General features: G+C 39.8%; 1 protein-coding gene across 2 annotated transcripts in view; it reads right to left on the bottom strand.

Moving 5' to 3' along the window:
- LOC136863347 (mucin-2) overlaps positions 1 to 12200 on the bottom strand; it is a 90899-nt gene extending 78699 nt beyond the window's left edge. The window contains exon 1 of one of the 2 annotated variants that reach the window (XR_011017797.1): positions 12100 to 12189. Coding sequence is in view for 1 of the 2 variants with exons in the window: in XM_067139734.2 (XP_066995835.2) it covers positions 12100 to 12138 (39 nt within the window). In the remaining variant the exon portion in view is untranslated. Of the gene's footprint in view, positions 1 to 12099 lie in introns of both variants that reach the window. The other variant, XM_067139734.2, reaches the window with a different exon arrangement.
- Positions 12201 to 17497: the final 5297 nt, after the last annotated feature.

The following is a 17497-nucleotide window of genomic DNA, read 5'->3' as shown; positions in this document are numbered from 1 at the left end:
GTATCCTCATTAAAGGCATTCAACCCCCTTTTCACCCCTCCTATTGGGATTTCTGAAAACAAAAAATATGTGTTTCTTTATATTTAATGAAGATTCTAAATACCAATTTTTACGTCTGTAAACTTTAAAAGTTTTGAGATATAGATGCACTCATTTTAAAAATTCACCCTCCTTTTCACCCTCCCATTGATTGGATTTTCCAAAAACAAAAAAATACGTGTTTCTTTATCTTTAAAAGAGATCAAAAGTACCAATTTTCAGATCTGTAATATCTTCAGTTTCTGAGGTATAAGTACCGGTGTCCTGATTAAAGGCATTCAACCCTTTTTTCACCCTTTTTCACTCCTCCTATTGGGATTTTCTGAAAACGAAAGAATACGTGTTTCCTTATTTTTAAAGAAGATTCTAAATACCAATTTTTACATCTGTAAACTTTTAAAGTTTTGAGATATAGATACACTCATTTTAAAATATCACCCCCTTTTCACCCCCTTAGCGACGGTATATCCAAAAATCCTCTCTTAACGAGCACCTACATATTAATATGAATATATCCCCAAAATTTCATTTCTTTATGTCCAGTAGTTTTGGCTCGGCGATGATGAATCAGTCAGTCAGTCAGTCAGTCAGTCAGTCAGTCAGTCAGTCAGTCAGTCAGTCAGTCAGTCAGTCAGTCAGTCAGTCAGTCAGTCAGGACAAGTTATTTTATATATATAGATTACAGTTTCTATCATTAAACTGCCATTAGTACCAGCGATTTCTCTTTATTGTTGAACTTAAACCCCAAATATTTCGTTGTAATAATTATGTATAGGAACAGGAGTCGATATTTTTAGGCTGACTATATACAGCGGGTTGTATTAAAACAAATAATTGGCTAGTAGACCATTCTGAGTTTCGTATTGGATAGGTCCTGAATTGCCCACACGTTATACATCACAGTCCTACAACAGAAAAACATAGGTTAGAGGTCATCAACGAGCTCATAATGTGGGAATAAATGAGTCTAATGTCGAGCATCGTCCCTCTTTAATGGTAGAATGTTCTGTATTTGCGCATATCACAGGTATTTATTTTTCAATTTATTTATTTATTTATTTATTTATTTATTTATTTATTTATTTATTTATTTATTTATTTATTTATTAGCTGAGGCACCTGAGCTGAATCTCATTGTGGTGCAGTACGTTCTAATATTATCATGGCTACAGAGTATTTATAAAGTAGATTAACACACTCCAGTAAGATATGTTTGTTACATCAAATTTAGTTAATAATAATTTTGGTACATGAATAGATCTAAGTACCACACGTCACACATAAGTTACGTTAGTGTCATCGAATATTAATATATCCTATAAATGTAATCATATGTATATGTTTTGTTTTATATAATTGAATTGTTTAATAATGATACACTGCAAGAGTAAACAAGCAGACAAACAAACTATTAAAAATACAAGAAAGAAAATGTAACAGTCAGTTTCGAAATTTATAAAATCTACATTTTTCTCTACTTAAGATAATTCTTTAACTTCTTTTTCAACATTTGTATTGAAGAGACTTTCTTTATATCTTCCGACAGTTTATTGTAGAGACTAAGAGAATAATGCCATATGGAATTACTTCCATATTTATCTGAATGGATAACAGTGCAGTGGATATATTTTTTAAGATATAATTTTGTTTTTATTCACCTTTTCAAATGTACAAAGTTACAAAGTACAAATCACATTGCAAATTAATTTTTTTAATGACAATTTAAAGAAGGTACTGAGCTGAAACCCAAAAGCACACCTGTAGAATGGTATACGAGTGTTGAGACTAATAGAAACACTAAACTGCACGTTATAATGTAAGGAAAGAATCCAAAATTAGACTAAAACTCTTTTGAAAAAAAAATACAAAGTCATCTCACTGTTATCAGTTCTCAGTACATCACCGGGTAACATAAAATAAATACATTCAAAAATGAAATAGATGTTTCGCAAATTTCTCTATGTTGCGGTTTTTTACCAGTTCCCAACGAGCAGTCTTGATTGATCTGATAAAGTCCACCAAAGTCCATCCACTCTTACCGTATGCCGTAAAATTCCAATGCACTGCCGCCGCTAGCAACCATGTTACAGCATTCACTGCTGATTTTTCCTCCAGTTGAAATTCGCTAATCATTAACTGCTCAGTCGATAAAGAAAACAGACCTCCGTGTATTTTCCTCACTGTATTGACAGTCCATGTCCAGACAAGTCGCGCTTCTCGATAAGATGTAACTCGGTGCACTGTGGTATCGAGCTCGCCGCAGTGTCCACACATATTATCTTCAGACAAGTTGTGACGAAATCGTTTTGTTGCTGTTGGAACGATGTCATTAATTACCGAGTAGACTGATGACCTCCACTGAGTGGGTACTCGTTGATTGTTAGCATTTGACCACACCATTTTCCATTTTCTTCGAGGGAATTTTTGTTCTACCGGTACTGGTCGCTGTAATCCTTTCAGCAGGTAAGTGTAGAAATTCTTTGTCGAGTGAAATTCTTTTCTTTCTTTCCGGTCCTGCGGGAGACTGTCAAAGATACCAACAATGGTTCGGAAAGCAGGATGTACATGCCTATGTCGACCACCTCTGACATCAGGCTCCGGAGGTTGAAGAAATGTCAGTTCTGTTCGAGTGTGCAACCCTGACAGTGATTTAAGTATTGTTCTTCCCAGCAGAGCCTTACATTTCAGGTCTACACAGATTAGGTGGAGTCCTCCATGTGTAATCGGCAAGTACAGCTTATCACGTCTTACCCGAAACAGGGAACCTCTCCTAGACAAAGTTCTATACTCTGTGTTATTTGTTTTGTTGCAGGTAGGACTTGCGCAAAGTACCAAATTTTAGATAAAGCAAACACATTAATATGCCATACTTTTTGGATGAAATTCAGAGACCTGGTATGCTGTTGCATTAAAGTGTTTCTAACTTTATTAATTATCGACGTCCAATTCTCGGTTAACATATCTTTAAAATTTTGTTGGAAAACAATTCCAAAGATCTTCAACTTAGTTGCAATGGGCAGTGATCTATTAGGCGCAGGTGATTGATGACGGCCAAGAAGCAGCATTCCGGACTTTTTCTTATTTACGTTCGATCCTGAATCTTCCTCAAATTCGTGGATGATATGTAGAGTTCGCTCTTCGTCGGATGGTTCTGTTAGGATAACACACACGTCATCAGCATACGCCCGTACTGTCACTTTTTGTGCACCGAGTGACAGGCCAGATATACACTGATTTATTCGGTGAAGAAATGGTTCTAGCGCTACGATGAACAGGAGCATAGAAAGGGGACATCCTTGACGAAGTGATTTCCGTATAGGTATTTTCCCAGTTAGATGTCCATTTATAATGATTCGTGAGGTAGCTGTTCTATACAGTCCTTTAATGCACTCAGTCAGTTTAGGTGGAAAGGCGAAAGTTTGCATTGTGGACCATAGATATGGATGTTTTATTCTGTCGAAGGCCTTGTGGAAATCCAAACTTACGAGTGTCGTGGGAGGAAGGTTCGATGAAGCTTTGTCGTGTAACAGAATGATGTTTCTTAGCACTAACAGATTGGAGATAATATTTTGACCTGATGTCCCACACGATTGCCATGGTCCGATGATCTGTTTCAACTGCAGTTTTATTCGAGATGCTATTATTTTAGTGAAGATCTTGTAATCTGTATTTAGCAAAGTGATCGGCCTTAAGTCTTCCATTCCTAGAGGTCTTGTGGTTTTGGGAATTAAAATAATAATTCCCGACGTGAAATCTTCCATTAAGATGTGTGGCCGCTCTAGTATTTCTTGGTATACTTGCAACAGGTCACCCCACTATTATATCCCACATTATTTTGTAGAATTCATAAATTATTCCATCTGGGCCTGGAGAGCGATGACGCTGTGCTTGGGAAAGTGCAGAATTTCCTTGGAGGTAATATCTGCAATCAAACTTGACTCATCCGCTTTATTCAGTGTTGGTAGACCGTGCTGTAGGATGCTTTAAAAGTGCTGATTAATGGGTGGGTCATCATGGAATAGTGTTGTGAAGTAGTCTGCACCAATTTTGAGAATGTCTTGCATATCCGACTGTATGTGACCATGCTCATCCCGGAGTTTAGTAAATGCTTTCCTCTTCCCTTTACGTCTTTCAGTCAAAAAGTGAAATAGTGAAGCACGCTCTTTTTCAAATACCGAGGGTACTTTTGCACGGATGAACGCCCCTTTCAGATGATTCTCTTGAATATTAATGATAGTGTGTTTGAGTTATTTCATTTCATTAAGTACATTTTCTCCACTGGCTTGCTGTCGTTGAAGCTGGTATAAAACTTCATAACAAAAATTCAAGGTATTCCTCTTTTCCTTTGCCCGTTGTTTGGAAATCTTTTGAAAAAATCGTTTAATTTCCGGTTTAACCGTATCCGTCCACCAGGTAACATGGTAATGGTATTTATATCTTTTACTACGCAATTTCATCCATAGTGTTCGAAAATCATTTTGGACATCTTGGTCGTACAAGAGGGACGCATTAAGTTTCCAGTATCCATGCCCATGTAGAGGTGGTCGTACTGTGGTTGAGTAACGAAAGAGGAGAGCATGATGGTCACTGAATGACACCGGTATAACCTCAGAACTGTGTAGCCTAGTTTTCATCTCTCGTGATATATAAGCCCGATCTATTCTAGAAGCTGACCCGGCCCTGTAGAATGTAAGTTGGACGTTAGTTCCATGTTTCAGTTCCCAAACGTCATGTAACTGTAATCCCTCAACAAGATTTTGTAGGCTGCGACAGTTATTGAAATGTCCAGTTTGATCACGCGGATTTAATACACAGTTAAAATCACCGGCCAAAATTATGTTGTTAATAGGGCCCTGCACAAAATATCTGATGTCATCTTCAAATAAGCGTTCTCTGTCTAGACGCCCTTGCGAACCGGACGGAGCAAAAAACATTAATAAAAATGATGTCCTCACATTGCACAGAAACAATTCTACCATTGGGATGAAACTCCGCTTCAGAAACAGTCAGTCCTGCTCTATATATTATAGCCGTGCCTCAAAGTGATGGACCTACGTTTACTTTATATTCGTATCCCGACAGCCAGTCTAAGTTTGGATCATTAACTTCTTGAAGAAATAGGATATCTATGTCATGAACCCTGAGAAAATCCTGAAGGAGAGCTTGCGTGGTTAGACTTTTGACGCCGTCTACATTCAAGGTGGTGACACAGCGTAGAAGAGTCATCTGCAGAAACAAGGGAAGAATCAAGGTAATTGTAGTAGAATTAATTCCGGTAGAAGGATGTGATTAAGCTGTTGTGGTCAATACACTGTCACACATACACTGGTTTATAGTTTCTATTATTTAAGCCGACTGCGTGAGGTACTACGCCTTTGGGTGCAGTACGGTTTTGATTCGTCACGTGCAACGTATTGTTTGACAACTTTCATCTGTAGGTTGTGAGAGTCCTTGGTACTGCCTGTCGTATTCGGGGTAGTCTTGTCACCTGCTAGCAACGTCACTGCACTTTCACTAACACTCGGTCCTGTAGTTGCGTTAGGATCAATTACATGGTCAGCAAGGGAAGAATTGTCTAAATCCGGTGTAAACTCCATGTCTTCACTGCGCAAGGAAGCAGGCGTTGTTTGTTTGTTGTCTGTAACTGGATGGTTTGTAAAATCTGGGTGTGTGTTCTTTTTTGTTAACTGAGTGTCTCCTGTTGGTGTATGAGTGTCTTCCTGAAGTTCCATATCCTCAGACCACAGCTGTCTTTCTAGTGGTGTATTTACTATTTGTTTCATTCCAACTGGGCTCTCGTCAGCTGCCGCCTGATCTACAGTCTCCCGTAGTGTCTGAATATTTTCCCCCTTCTCCAGGCTGTCACTACAAAGTGTCCTGATTGCTTCTTCCGTACTACGAGGTAAAGGTGTGTCTGCTATGCTGTCAGCTAGAAGGGAGGTTTCTTGAAAGTTGTGTTGTTGTTTATGCGGAGTGTGAGTAATACTCTCTAATACGGTTGGGTATTCAGGAGAGAGAACGCCGACTTCTGCATCTGTTGTGTTGCTTAGTGTACTGCTCCCATCAGATTCGGCCACTGCGGAGCTGTATGTTTGTTTTCTACTCAGCGCGGGACACGCTTTCCTATTGGGACAATCTATATGAAGGTGTGTCGTTTCTTTACAATAGAAACATGATTATGATTGTCCTTCGTACGACAGTAGAATTCTACAATCATTCAGCATAAGCTGAGACGGGATAGGGTACTTAAGTTCTATTTTTACAATTCGTATGCCATTACTTACATCAGAAAATTCGTAGGCTTCATTCCACCGTTCTTCCTGGATGTCTTTGACTACTCCATACGTAGAGAGCACTCGTGCAAGGCGATCGTTGCTTATTTCTGGAGGGAGGTTGAACACACGTACGCGTTTAGTTAAAGTGTCCGCTGCCGAATTCGTTACTTTAGTGGTACCGCCATTAGCTAATAGAAAAGTTTTCACTCCTTCGCGACGTGCTAGAAGGTTTTCATAAAGAGTCACAGATACTAGTTTTATGTACACAGCATTTTCTCCGTTATTTAACTGTATGGCAATCACTTGGTCTCTGTTAAGTTTTAGTTCGTGACTAATCCAACGATGGATTTCTAAAGGTGAAGGCCTATTAATCCTGTCTTCGAAAACACATTTTATAGTGTTCTTCCTGATACTTGCCATGATTGTACGTACAATTTTCCAAGAACTACACAAAATATGTATTTGGAACACACACTTGCACTACGCGATAACCGCACAGTACCGACACGCCGCTTGCCGTGTTACCTCGGCCGAGGTTACGCACGAACTGGCTGTGGATATTATTAGCATTTCTTGTATTATAATTGTGAATTACTGAATTTGTTTTACTTGATGTACTTGAGTGTGCCAAATTACGAATAATTTTATAAATCATAGCCAATGAATATTCCTGTCGTAGGCTATCAAGTGAGAGAACATTGCACAATCTGTACAACTGTTCAGTAGCAGTTAAGAGAGGCAATTTAAAAAGTATTTTCAATGCTCTTTTATGCAGTATAACAACTCAAGTGTACAACATGCCCATATATGGATCATATAACTAATATCGCCCTCAATTAGCGCTTGGAAAACATTTGTCAATAAATCATGAGAAACTTTGTATTTCAGTCTATTTAGAATGCCAATAGCTGGGATCAGTTTGTCACAGATAGATTCAACATGATTTCTTCCACGTTAGTCATTCGTCAATAATTAGTCCAAGAAATTCAGCAGCCTTTACTCTAGGTACAGATTGCCCAAACCAGGACCCCTCGGACAGCAGTCACCTAAACCAGAGGGAAAGGGCAACAATGCAAAACGTTATGTTGCGAAGGACATGCTTTTTTCTTTCTTATTTTTACAAGTTGCTTTAAGTCGCACCACACAGAAAGGTCTTGTGGCCACGATGGGATAGGAAAGGGCTAGGAGTGGGAAGGAAGTGGCCGTGGTCTTGATTAAGGTACAGCCCCAACATTTGCCTGGTGTGAAAATGGGAAACCACGGAAAACCAGCCGACAGTGGGATTCGAACCCACTATCTCCTGAATGCTGGTTACTGGCCGCTCTTGAGCGACTCCAGCTAACGAGTACGGTAAAGGGTGCTTGGGTAGATTTTACATATCGTATCGTAACAGATTAAAAAATCAAACTTTGGTAGGGAAGTGACATGAAATGCATTCTTTTGGCTTATAACGCAATTTTCGTGCGAACATTTTTTTTTTTGGCTTATAACGCAGTTTTCGTACACAGAGTCACTTATGATTTCCCTTAACAACTCTGAATCTGTTAAGTAGATTATTAAGTACGTAAAACTGAGAATGGACTTATAAATCTAATACTGTAAAGTAAACGATCCACAATAAATTATATCCAACCTCCCAGTGCAAAGATTCGTTTTACAATATTGATAATAAGAGTATAAAAAATAAAAACAACAAGAATCAGACTTCCGATTATTATTATTATTATTATTATTATTATTATTATTATTATTATTATTATTATTATTATGCATATTTCACGTGTAGTTGCGTATTTTAAGTAGCGTTCTCTTAATGGTGTATAGTTATACCATATTTAAGAAAGTATCTTGCCTCTTGAGAGCAGACATTAGCTTCTCCAGGACAGTACTGGAAAATATATGGCAAGTATTTGAGGTAATTACGGACTACCTGTGCATGACTCATCTATTATTCAAGAAGATGAGCTGTGTTAGTTATCGCCAGGTGGAGTTTCTTTTACGGTTTTGCTTTACATCACACCGATACAGATAGGTCTTATCGCGACGAAGGGGTAGGAAAGGCCTAGGTGCAGGAAGAAAACGGCCGGTGAGTGTGCTGGGTGCACTCACTTGAGTAAGTCGTTCGTATATAAGTGGGGCAAATTCGAACGTGCAATATTTACTATTTTTTTACAACATAGTATCATATAACATCCATTTAAATTAAATGCCTTATTGGTTGTTAGAAATTAATTATTTACATAATAATGAAATAAAAATTTAGCCTGGTGTCTGGAAATAACATTACACATTGACGTTGTTATTTATGCTTATACTGTATTCTGCTTCTGATGCGGTTTTCAAATATCGCTAGTATAAACGTATAAAGCCTGTGGAATTATGTCACATTTCTAACGATTATACAACTTGCCATTGATGCTTTCACGACCCGTACTTATAGACATGATACTGTATGGCTTTTGGGCTTATGCCGTGTCAAGAAAAAAAAGGTGAAATTCTTTACGTTTCGCAGAGAACTGTGCTCTGCGTCATCAGAAGAAATCTCGACTGTCCATGAGAAAGGCTTCTTAAACAATGACTCTTTAAATTTAGACGCTATAATAGAAGTGGAAATGGTACGTTCATTCGCGAACTGATGGTTTCCAGGACGTGGCACAGCGCTAGCGTTCGAAGCGGAAGCTGACCGAACCATCAGAATCAGCCTAAGAGGTTCACATAACATATGACATTGACAGGTGTATGACATAGAAACAAGCCTGGAATGAAACATCTGGCAATGAAGAACGTACGAATTTATAAAACACCGAGACGAAATAACAATAGTGAAGGGACAGGGAAGGGAACTACATACTTAAATTCTTAATATCTGGCAACCAGGTATTACTTAATTGATAGCCAGTGTCCCAGTTAAAATTGTTAGGATTTCTACGTATTTCAACAGCTTTCCGTATAATCTTGGGCCTGTAGTGTCTAGTGTGGGTAAGAGCTCGAGCATCTTGGAACATTACATCATGAACCGACGATAGAGCGTGCACAGCTATTGCCGATTTGTCTTGTTGGTTGAGACGAATATTACGTTCATGTTCCTTGATACGGGTACCAATGTACCGGCATGTTTGGCCGATGTATACCTTACCGCAAGTACAGGGAATTTCGTATACCCCAGGATGTAAAAGTGGGGACAATTCGTCCTTGGTTTTACTCAGACTGTGGGCAATTTTAGTGGCGGTGCCAAACACGTGGTAGGAGGGCTGGAACGGGGTCTACTCAGCCTCGGGAGGTCAACTGATTAGAGGTGGGTTCGATTCCCACCTCAGCCATACTCGAAGTGGTTTACCGTAGTTTCCCACTTCGCCTCTAGGCAAATGCCGGGATGGTAGGTAACTTAAGGCCACGGCCGCTTCCTTCCCTCTACCTTGTATATCCCCTCCAATCTTCCCATCCCCCCGCAAGGCCACTGTTCAGCATAGCAGCTAAGGCCGCTTGGGCGAGGTACTGGTAATCCTCCCCAGTTGTATCGCCCGACCCAGAGTCTGAAGCTCCAGGACACTGCCCTTGTGGCGGTAGAGGTGGGATCCCTCGCTGAGTTCGAGGGAAAACCGACCCTGGAGGGTAAACACATAGAGTAAAGAAGAAGAAGAAAAAGAAGAAGAGGATGAATTCTGAGAAAACACGAGAAAGCCAACACTCGAACATATGAGCCACACAGTCTGACATACCTGAAGTTGACGAAAGTATTTTACATAGATTTTTCTTAACAGTTCAAACCACCATTGTTTTTGAAAGCAGCATGAAAGGCTGCATTATGATACACCCAATGCACTACGTTCAGTCAGACTTTCCACCCTTCGTCTGCAACTGTGATACTTTCCCATATTTTATAGCACCGTAACTTATGTTTTGGTGTAATTACATCTAACCTTGAGTGAGACGATTATATACGTACACATCCACAGCTGCAAGCACAACAATTACACAGATAATCACGTTCACAGAACTAATTACCAAAAAGTCTCTGGCAACAGCATTAACACCCATTAAAGTCCAAATTACGTCATTTCATACGATGTCGAATTTCATAGGTCTACGTTTTCCAAAATAATGTATAAGGTGGAACTTTATGATACTGTGTTTATTTACAGCATTCAGCTTCTGCCAACATAACATACCATCAGCAATCGTTCTTATTCCATGTAAAACAGTTACTTACCAGATGGTTACACTGCTTCATGATGGCGAGTCAATATATATATCGACAAATTCTTGAAGAATATCGATTCTTTCAGGGATTGTGTCGGCTGTATGTATATTGGTCCCTGAACTGCGCATAATATGTTCATCTTCATAAATTATTTAAATAAAAATAAAGAAATTCGACATACTCTTCGTTATATGGAACCGGGCGAGTTGGGCGTGCGGTTAGGAGCGCGCAGCTGTGAGCTTGCATCCGGGAGATAGTGGGTTCGAACCCCACTGTCGGCAGCCCTGAAGATGGTTTTCCGTGGTTTCCCATTTTCACACCACGGAAATGCTACGGCTGTACCTTAATTAAGACCACGGCCGCTTCCTTCCCATTCCTAGGCCTTTCCTATCCCATCGTCGCCATAAGGCCTATCTATGTCGGAGCGACGTAAAACAAATAGCACTAAACGACGTTATATGGATGAAAAAGTTTCGAGCTTCGTGCTTCACCATATGTGAAACCTCACATTCGGCCCTTGTAATGTAAATAACTACTTCAATACACTTAAGTTTAGTGGAAACATATCACAACAAAAATATGTTTTTCTCTTTCAAAAGGCGTACTCAGTTTGGGTGATATGGGCCAAACTTAAATTGGGCACTACAGTTTAACAAACGGACAATAATGTTTCACTTCCTACAGAAATGTGTATCAATTTCTGTCAATAACAAAGTGTATAGTTTTGAAGTTACTATTATTCATTTTAGGGAACACAATCGTATTTTCACTTAACTACTTATATGGTAACTTCAAAGGGGAAAATTACAAAGTACATTGAACATTACAACTAAATTTATGCTGTTGAAAGTATGGAAAATGTAGCAGAGTATTGTAAAGACATCGGCCTATTAGTGACCTTCTTACTGGTTATCGAACGCATTACGAGAACTCCTTAGCGTACAGGAATCAGTAATAAATTTAATTAACCAAAGCCTTGACATTATTTTTAAAACAGGGTAACCATGCGAGTTGGATGCGTGGTTTGGGTCACGTAGCTGTGAGTTTGCATTTGGGAGATGGTGGGTTTAAACCCGACTGACGACATCCCTGAAGATTGTTTTCCATGGTTTCCCATTTTCACACCAGGCAAATGTTAGGCCTGTAAATTAATTAAGGCCCCCGTCTTTTCTTTCCCAGTCCTAACCTTGCCCTACTCCCATCGTCACCCATTAGACTTGTCCGTGCCAATGCGACGTGAAACAAATATCAAAAAATAGGGATTAGGCACCGTCTTCAAAACAGAACACTGGATTTTAATGGGTTAAAAATAGCGGTTAATATGGACAACATTCATAAAAACTAATAAATAAATGATCAATATGTTATCCTTGGCTATTGTCAAAGAAAACCCAGAAAATCTGTCCCGAGTAAAAACCTAATAATCAACTCCAGATCATATGATGCTTAAAAATCAGATTAATTTCATGAGTGGTACTCTGCATCAATCGTACTCGTGATGTTCGCTACTGGAATAATCTGTGCTTCTTCTGAATGTTCGAAAGTAATCCTGTACTGGGGTACTAATATGCTGTGTGTACTTACAAGAATGGCCAGCAGACTTATTTTGTGTTGTATGTCCATCTTCGAAAGTTCCAAATGGCAATCTCACGCAGAGAGAATGTGTCCTTGAACTGATAATGCTTTAACACACTCATCAACGTGGTGAGGCATCTTGGGAATAAGCACGCAAGTATGGCGATAAGAAGCTCTTTCAGCGTAATCAACAAATGACCATGTGCAAGATACCCGCGAAAATAACAGAGTGAAATATATTTATTTATTTATTTATTTATTTATTTATTTATTTATTTATTTATTTATTTATTTATTTATTTATTTATTTTTCTCCGTGGCTCAGGTGGCAGCACGTCGGCCTCTCACCGCTAGGTTCCGTGGTTCAAATCCCGGTCACTCCACGTGAGATTTGACCCGGACGAAGCTGAGGCGGAACAGTTTATTCTTCGGGTACTCTGGTTTTCCCTTTCATATTTCATTCCAGCAACACTCTCCAATACTATTTCAGTTCATCTGTCGGTCATTAATCATTGCCCTGGAGGAATGCAACAGGCTTCGGCAGCCGGCACACTTCCTGTCTTCGCCGCTAGATGGGGCTTCATTCATTCCATTCCTGACCCGGTCGACAGACTGGAAAACAGGATGTGGACTCTCATTTATTTATCTATTTGTTTATTTATTTATATATTTATTTATTCTCTGTACGCCTTTATTTTCAGCAAAATTGTCTTTGATTATCTGCAACAAACTACCTTTGATCTCATAATCCCCTAGTGTAGTGGTATTCAAAGTGTGGTGTGCGTACCACTAGGGGTACGTGGGCCCGTCTCAAATTTGTCGTAGCTTTCTATGACCAGTTCAGAAAATAGATGAGCCCGCTCATTTTTAATAAAATCGTGTTGTCATGTAGTGTTTTTTTTCTACCACTACACAGAATCCCCTTTCCGAACTATTAGTTCTACTTTGTGTCATTTTACACCTCCCTCGACTAGGTAAGTAAAAGTGTTTACTTGTGCTGCATTACTCTATTTTTAATTTTTTGTTTCGATATCCACTTATTCACTTCAATTTCTTTTCAGTAGCAGTGTATATAGTACGATAGAAATTGCTGCATTAATAATTACAGCCGTTTATATATATACTGTATTATTTTTGTTGCTAGGCCATGAAAACCTAGTAATTCCACTCAGGAAAAATCCACGTTTCTCCAACAGCCTTGTAAAGGCTTGTCACTTTGCTTGCGAAGGCAACAGATAGCCCTAATGGTTGAATAATTGGACTATCATTAAGCACTGAAAATGCCAGGAACAATTCTCCGACCATTGTTCACCGTTCAGTTTTTGGCGTCTTATGTAAAATTAACTCCGAAGGCGTTACGAGGTTTCCTTTGCCCAGTGACAATATATATATATATACCAGGTGGCTCAAGAACGCCGTACTTTCTGCTTACACATGTCCCGCATGCACAAATGAAGCATGGGATGTCTACCAACTGATTTTCACAGGCGCACTACTGCCAGCGGGTAGGTTACGTCAGAATATGAAGAGATAAGAACTAGCCTCTCGCTCGCAGCATATTACTCAGCGCTACATGTCTAATGCACCCCTTGCAATAGCAAACATCGTTTTCCACCGCATATTTCTAGGCTGGTGTATGGTACAGCTGCACTATATTTCCTGTCAGCATATCGGCAATGGGCAGTGTGTTCAGCAGCGACAAATACAAAGACATTATTTTAATCTGGACAACCTGGCCGGAATGCAGCCGAAGCTCCAAACAGACGTAGGCCAATGCCCCCTACACACGTATGTCACCGAACAGTACTAGTTTTTGTTTCATATAAGCAACTCTATTATTGAGCGGAATGTCTACACGTGTATAAATTAATATGTTATTAAATTTCCTTTTCTGCATCTTTGGCGTGTTTACAAGCAGTAGCGGTGATTAGGGGGAGGGGCGAGGAGGGACAGTGGCACCCTCCCCCAACTTTTTGGAGCAAACATTACATTTTTTCCACTTTAGCCAGCTGGAACTAGGAATTATTTTTAAAAAAGCTATTTGTACAAGCCTTGTTGTCTTATCTGCTAATTATTTCCTTTACTTTTTAATTATTACCATCATTATTGTCAGAAATACGCACAAAATGCCGTTCGCGGCTAACCGATTTGCATAGCACTGCGGCAAGTAGTGGAGAGTTTGCATGTGCTGTAAGGAAGGGTAGTAGGGGTACATATTTTTGACAAGGTCGTGGACACTGAGTTATAATTCAGCCGCCTGCCGCGCGCATCCGTCAGTCTGGCAGTCTTGTTTAGTGTCTGTTATTTTCTTAGTGTGTATTCAAATACCAAATGATTTTAATTGCATAATCATGCCGTACTTCTATTTAATTGCAACGGGCGAGCAGGCCATGGGGTTAGGAGCGCGTAGCTCTGACCTTGCACGCGGGAGATGGTGGTTTCGAATCCTACTGTTGACAAGCCTGAAGATGGTTTTCCGTGGTTTTCCATTTTCACACCAGGCAAGTGCTAGGGCTGTACCTTAGTTAAGGCCACGGCCTCATCCTCTCCACGCATAGCCCTTTCCTGTCTCATCGTCGGCATAAGTCGTATCTGTGTCGGTGCGACGTAAAACCAATTCTTCTCCTTCTTAATCTGCTTACCCTCCAAGGTTGATTTTTCCTCGGACTCAGCGAGGGATCCAACCTCTACTGCCTCAAGGTCAGTGTTCTGGAGGGTGAGACATTGGGTCGGTATACAACTGGGGAGGATGACCAGTACCTCACCCATGCGGCCTCACCTGCTATGCTGAACAAGGGCCTTGGTGGGGGGATGGGAAGTTTGGAAAGGTTAGACAACTAAGAGGGAAGGAAGCGGCCGTGGCCTTAAGTTAGGGACCATCCCGGCGTTTGCCTGGAGGAGAAGTGGGAAACCACGGAAAACCACTTCGAGGAGGGCTGAGGTGGCAATCAAACCCACCTCTACACAGTCGACCTCCCGAGGCTGAGTAGACTCCGTTCCAGCCCTCGTACCACTTTTCAAAACATAGTGGCAGAGCCGGGAATCGAACCCGGGCCTCCGGGGGTGGCAGCTAATCACACTAACCACTACACCACAGAGGCGGACGTAAAGCCAATTGTAAAACAAATTCAATTGTAATTGTAATTTCAACGGGAGATAATACCAACGTTCCTTTCACTGGGCTAAATTATTTGATTTTTTTATGTTATTTATTAAGTAAATCTATATTTAACCTGTCTCGTGGTTTGTTTCTGAGGCCTAGTGAAAAATTTAGTATAAAGCATTTAACCACAATCTCAAAAAATTATTATTACAAATAAACCACGGGGCAAGTTAATTACATTTACATAATAAATAACGTAACACAAATGAAAGAATTTAGCCCGGTGAAAGTAAGGTTGGTATTATCTCCCGTTGAAATTACAATTAAATATTTTTTTACAATTGACTTTACGTCGCAGCGACACACATAGGAATTATAGCAACGATGAAACAGGAAAGGGCTACGCGTGGAAAGGAAGAGGCCGTGGCCCTAATTAAGGTACAGCCCCAGCACTTACCTGGTGTGAAAATGGGAGACCACGGAAATCCATCTTCAGCTCTGCCAACAGTGGGATTCGAAACTACTATCTCCCGGGTGCAAGCTCACATTTGCGCGCCCCTAACCACACGGACAGCTCGCCCGGTACAATTAAATAGAAGTACGGCATGATTATGCAATTAAAAATCATTTAGTATTTGAATACACACTAAGAAAGTAATTGGCACTAAAAGAGAGTGCCAGACTGATGGAAGCGCGCGGCAAGCGGGTGAATTATAACTCAGTGTCCACGACCTTGTCAAAAAAAATGTACCCCTACTACCCTTCCTCACAGCACATGCAAAGTCTCTACTAACTGCCGTAGCGCTATACAAATCGTTTAGCCGTGACGAACGGCATTTTGTGCGTATTTCTGACAATAATTATATTAATAATTAAAAAATAAAGGAAGGAATTAGCAGATAAGACAACAAGGCTAGTACAAATAGCTTTTTTAAAATAATTCCTAGTTCCAGCTGGCTAAAGTGGAAAAAATGTAATGTTTACTCCAAAAAGTGGGGGGAGGGTGTCACTGTCCCTCCTCGCCCCACCCCCTAATTACCGCTACTGTTTGTAAACGCGCCAAAGATGCAGAAAAGGAAATTTAATTATTAATTTATAAACGTGTAGAAATTCCACTCGATAATAGAGTTGCTTGTATGAAACAAAAGCTAATACTGTTCGGTGAAATACGTGTGTAGGGGGCATTGGCATACGTCTGTTTGGAGCTTCGGCTGCATTCCGACCAGGTTGTCCAGATTAAAATAATGTCTGTGTATTTGTCGCTGCTGAACACACTATCCATTGCCGATATGCTGACAGCAAATATAGTACGGCTGTACCATACACCAACCTAGAAATTTGCGGTGGAAAACGATGTTTACTATTGCAAGGGGTGCATTAGACATGTAACGCTGAGTAACATGCTGCGAGCAACAGGCTGGTTCTTATCTCTTAATATTCTGACGTAACCTACCCACTGACAGTAGTGCCCCTGTGAAAATCAGTTGGTAGACATCCTATTCATCATTTGTGCATGCGGGACATTTGTAAGTGGAAAGTACGGCGTTCGGGAGCCACCTGGCATATATATATATATACCTAGGTATATATAAAATAACATGTCCTGACTAACTGACACATTCATCATCGCCGGACCAAAACTACTGGATATAAAAGAATGAAATTTTGGGGATACATTTATATTACAGAGTAGGTGCTCACTAAGAGGGTACTTTTGAATATTCCGTCACTAAGGGGGCAAAAAGGGGTTTATTTAAATGAGTACATCTATATCTTATTTTAAAGACGTGAAAATTAATATTTGGAATATCCATTAAAATTAAAGAGCCAATTACTTTTTTGTTTTCTGAAAATCCACTTAAGGTGGTAAAAAAAGTGAAAAATGGGTTGCAACCCTTTTATGAGGATACTTATTTCTCAAAAACGTAAGATGTTCCGGACGTGAAAATTGGTATCTGAAATATCCTCTGACAATAATAAGAAACACGTATTTTTGCTTTCGAAAAGTCCACTTAATGGGGGGGGGGGGAATGGAAATAAGTGAAGGAGTTGGATTTCTTTATGAGGATACACACAGTATATCCCAAAATCGAAAGATGTTCAGACGTGAAAATTGGTACTTGGAAGTTCCTTTCAAAACAAAGAAAAGCCTATTTTGTGTTTTCAGAAAATCCACTTAAGGGTGTGAAAGGAATTGAAAATTTGGTCGAATAAGTGAAGGAGGAGTTGAATTATGTTAATAGGATACATATATCAAAACTGAAGATGTTACAGGCGTGAAAATTGGTATTTGGAAGCTCCTTT

Source organism: Anabrus simplex, chromosome 2 (genome assembly GCF_040414725.1).
Source record: "Anabrus simplex isolate iqAnaSimp1 chromosome 2, ASM4041472v1, whole genome shotgun sequence".
NCBI lineage: Eukaryota > Metazoa > Arthropoda > Insecta > Orthoptera > Tettigoniidae > Anabrus > Anabrus simplex.
This window is presented reverse-complemented; position numbering and strand designations above follow the sequence as displayed.